Below are 6,681 nucleotides of genomic sequence, written 5' to 3'. Positions count from 1 at the left end.
TGCCAGCTCCATCTGATCACTACCACAGGAAAACACGGGAGCTGCTCAACAACATATTTCACATTCACTCAGCTGTCAGTGTGGCAAAGCTCATGATAAAATGTCACGATAAGAGGTTTTGTGTCTTCTTCTTGACAGTCTAAGTATTCAGCAGCATTGTTCTACTAGTTTTAAAGGCCCTGAAAACTGATGTTCTCAAGCTTAGTGAGCTCCTACATGAACACACTATCTTCTTTTTGTTTTTTGAATGTGTTTGAAGTAACATTATGTAGAAATTGGTATTTTTGCAGTTTAGTGACCCCAGTTTCAGAGTGGAGTAACCATAGTTGTTATGGAATTTTCTATCCTTTGGTTACACAGGCATGGGCCTTGAGGTCATAGACAGTTACAGCACTAATTCATATCAGAGAAGACACTCTCTCTTTGTCATTTTTGGCATGTTTGGATTGCTGGAGGAGTGTAGGTGCCAGCCTATCTCAAAGTTGCCTGGTGACCAGGGTTGAAAAAAGTGAATGTTGACCTCCAGGTAAAATCTAGTAACCAGTATAACAGTCCTTCTCTTATGCTTTTGTCCTATTCTTTTCTTCCTTTGAAAACTCAGTTGTTCTTTTTTTTGTGATTTTTTAATAATTAATAGCTGCAGATCTGACATCTAACTCACTGCTGACATAAGGGAACAACAGATATAGAACTCACACTCTAGGACAAATATTTATGTATGTCCAAAAACCACAAAATGAAAATAGCTTTGGAGGCAGATAAATGTTTGCAGACAGAGGCGTAATTTAAAGAAACGTTTTTCATCAAGCATAATTTTACTTTTCTGTCATATTTCTACAAAATCAAATGTTGTACAGATGTGTACAGATGCAAGGAATACTTTTTCTTTCTTTTGTTTCTTTTTTTAATGGGCTGAGCAATAACCAGTGTCAGTAATAACTAGGAATTATTATTTTTCCTTGAAATTCAATGAAATTCAAACTCAAAGGTCTTTGAAGATGTGGCAAGATGGTTCCATAGTACCCCCCGAAGGCTGCGCCATCAGTGTGTGAATCTATTTGAATGGTTAGCTCCTAAAACTGATGAGCAGTTGGCACCTTGCATGACAGCCAATGCCATCCGTGTATGAATGTGTGTGAATGGGTGAATGACTTAAGTAGTGTAAAAGCGCTTTGAGTGGCCAAAAAATTAGAATGGCACTATTTGAGTACAGTCCATTTACCATTTACCTTCAGAGCAGCCCTGTAGTACATTGTACAGTACAGTGTCATCAAGCCAACTTTTAGGGCCACCCTAAAAATCCTGGACAGAAAATGGGTGAAAAACTGTAATAACCTCTAACTCCACATTTCAGTAATATATCGTTCAAAGCCTTTTCACATGTTTTCAGCAACTATTTTCCTTGATATATTTATCTTCTACAGGTTCTACACTTGTCATTAGGGATGTAACGATACACTCAACTCCCGACTCGATTCGAGTCACGATTTTTTGTTTACGATACGATTTTTTTTTTTTAAATCAAAATGAGGTACAGACAAATTATGACCAGATAAAATTATCTTTTTATTTGTAGGAAAAAAATCTTTCTTTACAGAAACTCTCAAGCAGTTTGTGTTCTTATTAGGGCTGCCAGCAAGCAGCTGATCTGACCATTACCTTTCAGCTTGAAGTATGAGCTAACTGAAAATAAAAACAACAAGATGATAGCTCATTTACCCTTTAATGAGAGTCCACGGCCCCGGGAAACGGCGAGGTCCGGGCGCTGTAAACGCAGAGCCGGTCGCGGCGCACCGCCTCGGAGGAAATGCGCCCGGCGGGGGCCAGCCAGCGCCGGGGAGACGTCCCATGAGGGGATCCTCCCGCACCGTGCGGCCGTCCCTGACCCGAGTTTAATCCCCCGTGCAGACTGCGCGGAAGTTGCGGTGATTGGTTAAAATTGTAACACCGACCTGAATTCACGGGGATTCACTGAAGTTGCGTTGAACGTGCAAATCGCAACATCGTGAATTCCTGGAGGGTCTGTGTTATGGTATCATTTACAGTACAGTCAGGCCTGACGCCGATTACCACTACTGCGCATGTGTGTGTGTGTGTGTGTGTGTGTGTGTGTGTGTGTGTGTGTGTGTGTGTGTGTGTGTGTGACACAGAAAGGCAGATGCGGCAGTGGAAGCTGCAGCCACAACGTAACCTATTTCTAATTTTAAAAAAAACGAAAAAGAACATATCCTACTTCTCCCGCATTCGCCAAGAATCGCGATTCATTTTTTCTGTCAACCGATGCGAGTCGTCACGCATTTGTACCGATTTTAATCGTGTCACGATGCATCGTTACATCCCTACTTGTCATAAATGTGTGATGCTAAGGTAGGATGTTCCTCTGTTCACACTGTGTACCTGGTAGATGATAGTAATGTTTGGAATGTCCATGTTGGTCCACCATTTCTTTGGTTGTCTTGGATCATTGAGCTATCTTGGTGAATTAAGATGTTTTCCCAAAGACTGCACTGGGCAGATGTTATGCAGAGTATATGGTCAATGCCAAAAAACAAAAACAAAGAACTGACTGCTTTCCAAAAAGCTTTGGTCTAGGGGCTTAAGCTCAGTTCCACTTCTTGGATATTAATGGATTGGAGTTATCTGAAAAGGACACTGTCACCCTGAGTCGTTCTGCCTTTGTTTTTAACTTCTATTACAAAGTTTTGACTCTTGGCTGAGACATCCATCTCAGTTACACTAAGGTCCCTGTCTGACGGGTTCTACAGCCACTTACAGTAAATGTCTTGGAATGCCAAGATGGGATGTTCCTCATTTCACACTGTGTACTTGGTTCATGGGAGTAATGTTTGGAATGTCTATACTGGTATTTACACTTCTTGATTGTCACGATTAGAAAAGGGAGCAGTTTGGCATCCTTGCTAAGAAATCTGTCCTAGTTACAGTAAGGTTTCTGTCTGACAGGTTCTACAACCACTTGTCAAAAATGTCTTATGATGCCAAGGTGAGATGTTTCTCTGTTTACACTGTGCACCTGGTTCATGAGAGTAGTGTTTGAAATGTCCATGTTGGTCTGGTCCGTGTTGGATCACTGAATCATTTTGGTGAATTGAGACACTTTCTTAAAGACTGCACTGGTACAGATGTGATACATATTTTCTTAGAATATGTCAACTGGATATTTTGGACGGATGTTTTTCCTCTTGGCTCAAACATCCACCTCAATTACACTAAAGTTTCTGTCTAACAGGTTCTAAACATGAATTATGAATGTTTATTACAAAATAAAACAGAAACAAATGGTGACGGACCCACTGATACACATTAGTAGAACTACTGATTATTCTCTAGAAACAAGAATAATAAATACTACTACTACTACTAATAATAATAATAATAATGATTATGTTGTGTAACGATTAGTAGAGGGAGCTGACAAGAATCCCTTCACCGTGACTTGTTCTGCATCTGTTACTACTTAGTTGCTGTTTCTGATGGTAGATCTGTGGCTGTGATGAGGCCTGCCACTGCCAACTGTTGCACTTTATATTGCAAAGTTTTACCATTTGTCATAAATGTCTTGTGATGCCAAGGTGGGATGTTTCTCTGTTCATATTTGCATAGTATATGTCAATTGGATGTATTGGATTGATGTTTTGCCTCTTGGTTCAAACATTCATCTCAATTACACTGAAGTCCCTGTCTGACAGGTTGTACAACTACTTCTCATAAAATGTCTTGTGATGCCAAAGTGGGATGTTCCTGAGTCCACACTGTGTACCTGGTTCATGAGAGTAGTGTCTGAAATGTTCATATTGGTCTTTCCTTGTTCTAGGTGTGTTGGTTTATTAAGTCAATTAGGTAAATTGAGATACTTTCTCCAAGACTATACTGGAAAGATGTGATACATATTTGCAGAGTATATAGTAAACCGTCTCACTGATATTTTCCCTTAAAAATTGCAGCTGTGAAGAACCTATGATTGAAATTAAATTAATACTGGAAGGCGAATGAAAAAGAGAAATCTTAAAAGATGATGCCTTTATACTTTGTGGTTCTTTGTCAATGTACAATTTTCTTGATATTTTGGAAGTATGGTTGAGCTTTGACAGTCACTAGAAGCATGTTTATGGCCCTTTGAAAGAGTCATCCTGTGGGTACCTGTGTTGTAGCTGAGCTAGCAGTTCGCCAGGACACGGAAGAGGCAGGACTGCCAACATGGCGGCGGTCAGTGGCTGTGGGTGACGTCACGCATGTGCCTTCCATTACTGTTAGCGGTCAGAACATTTCTGTAGTCATGCCTTCCCTTTTGTCAAAGTTGATGTTACTTTCTGTCAGTTCTGAATATTTTGTTAAAGAGGCAAAATTTTAATTTAAATAAATGTCTGTTATGTCACTATCTATCAGTAAATGAAGTAACATAATGCTGAATTAACCTAGGGCCCACTGATTAAAGGTTAAAGTTGCAATATTTATGTATTTACAGTATCATGAACAGTCAGTGGTGATGCGTGGGAAAACATTTGGTTATTTCTAATGCAAACCTTACAATTATGCAGCTTCACATGTAAAGCATTTTACTGGTCATGAAGTAGTCACAGGAAATGCAATGTGTCTGTCAGTAAGCTTAGCACACAGGTGACAAGATGCATAACCCCAGCATCAGTGAGGTAACCACCTACTTTCACCTTTACAGTCTCATGCCTGTGCAGCATAAAATCACATCATGGTTGCTCAAAAGGTCAATTATTGCCTGACTTCTTTCTTCAAACAGAGTTCTGTGTTTGTAATACTACCTGCATTTACTGTTACCACTAGTAACTGAAATTCCAACAGGACTCCAACATTGGGCTCTGAATACAGCACAGTTATCGGCAGAACCATGTGTTGTGTTTACTGTCATCACAAAATAAAGGCGTAAATAAAAATAAATGCTTAGTGAAGAGGCAGCCCACGTGGGAAGGGGTAGAAAGCTTGTGCACTGCTGCTACCTGCCCATGCAATGGGTGATAGCTCAGGTCCCCAGTGAGTTTACCATTCCCATTCTTAAGAGAAAGTGGCACAAGACTCATTTTCACTCACAAAACCACAAGTAGCACAGTACAGCACACAAACTCAAATCTCATCAAAGAAAGAGACTTTATTTGCCCATATTAATCAGTATAATTACATGGACATAGAATCTCCTGCTAACATCTATACATATTACACTTCAAATGAGTAGAGCAAATCTATAAATACAATACATATCATCACACATGCAATATTATTTGCAGTGATCATACAATATAAATCTGTGTTTTTGCTCTACTGATATGACCACATCAGGAAAGACCTTGTACTGCATACAATATTCCTTTATGTGTGCTATAAAACTAGTGTATCTGTGAACCAGGATGGTTGTATTGGCCTTGGCGTTACACAACATTGCCAAGGAAAGGATTTTTTACCCATCATGTCATGGTCAAACTTTAGGGCATATCATCAAGTAAATTTATATACAGCAGCAACACACACACATACTTGATATTGGGTAAATAACCAAATATAACCAAATATATATAATTATTCCAGAACTGTATTCATTATACATTTATTACTTACACATTTGAATAATTTGTCCTAGGGACATAAATTAGCTGTTGGACAATGTATGTTAAACTATTGAGTAAATGTATGTATGTTAAACTATTTGAGTCTCTGTATCAGACAAGCAGAAATTTGAACTGGAACTGAAGGCTGTCATGGTGTTATGTTGGAGGTGGGGACGGTGATGGAGCGGTCCAGGTTGTTGGGGTTGTCCTGTGTGGCAGCTAGCATAGCCTGAAACAGAATGACCCTTTGAAGCAGATCGGCCATGAAGGGGAAGTTGTAAACTTGCTGCTCTGCTGTCTCTCTGTCACCCTTCTGCTGCTGCAGAGTCTTCTCTGTCTCCTCATACATTTCTTCACGAAAGTGCATCCCTCCATTTGCTGCCACCAACTCATCAATCCTCTTGATCAACTCAATCACTTGAGGCCTCTTTATCCTTTTCTTGTTGTTGAAGACATGGTACCGGTTACCACACCTGTTTATCACCTCTCGAAGTTTCGGGTGGCCTGTTTGCACATACTCCCGAATACTTTTGCCTTTCAGTTCATCGCCACGCGTGAACAGAACAATCATGTACTTAGACGCCTCAGGTCCAAAGATTTTCTCCAGGGCTTGGACACAGTTTTCTTCTTCTTTGGTGAACCTGCCAATCTGGATGACCAACAGGAAGGCATGAGGGCCGGGAGAGGACACCTGGATGCATTTTATAATCTCTTGCTTGATGCTCTCTGCACTTTTAGACGTATCCAGAATGCCAGGTGTGTCGACCACATGGATCTTTCTGCCACTTCTGACCCGTTCTTTCTCACAGTTCTCTGTTACTGACTGCGCACTCGCTGAAGACTTGAAAACCTTTCTTCCCACAATGGTATTACCGACCGCACTCTTCCCAACACCAGTTTTCCCAATCATCACAATCCTCAGTGGAGGACCTGTAAACATTAATGGTTATGTTCTGTAAATAAAATTTAAAAAAATAATAAAATAAATAAATAAAAATCACTATGACTGCAATATGCTGAAAAAGTTCCAACTTTACCTGGAGGGAGTGAACAGACTGCACCCATCTCTGTCTCTCTCGTGTGGCTTTTT

General features: G+C 40.2%; 1 protein-coding gene across 1 annotated transcript; it reads right to left on the bottom strand.

Annotated features, from left to right (window-relative positions):
• Positions 1 to 5,149: 5,149 nt before the first annotated feature.
• LOC113745492 (GTPase IMAP family member 7-like) lies at positions 5,150 to 6,672 on the bottom strand. Its single transcript, XM_027277042.1, has 2 exons — positions 6,629 to 6,672; positions 5,150 to 6,521 (listed from the first exon to the last, which is right to left on the bottom strand). Exons 1-2 carry the CDS (start codon positions 6,654 to 6,656, stop codon positions 5,740 to 5,742), a joined length of 810 nt encoding a protein of 269 aa, XP_027132843.1. The 5' UTR covers positions 6,657 to 6,672; the 3' UTR covers positions 5,150 to 5,739.
• Positions 6,673 to 6,681: the final 9 nt, after the last annotated feature.

This window comes from Larimichthys crocea, unplaced genomic scaffold (genome assembly GCF_000972845.2).
Source record: "Larimichthys crocea isolate SSNF unplaced genomic scaffold, L_crocea_2.0 scaffold82, whole genome shotgun sequence".
Lineage (NCBI taxonomy): Eukaryota > Metazoa > Chordata > Actinopteri > Sciaenidae > Larimichthys > Larimichthys crocea.
Note: the sequence above shows the minus strand (reverse complement) of the source record. Positions and strands in the feature narration are given on the sequence as shown.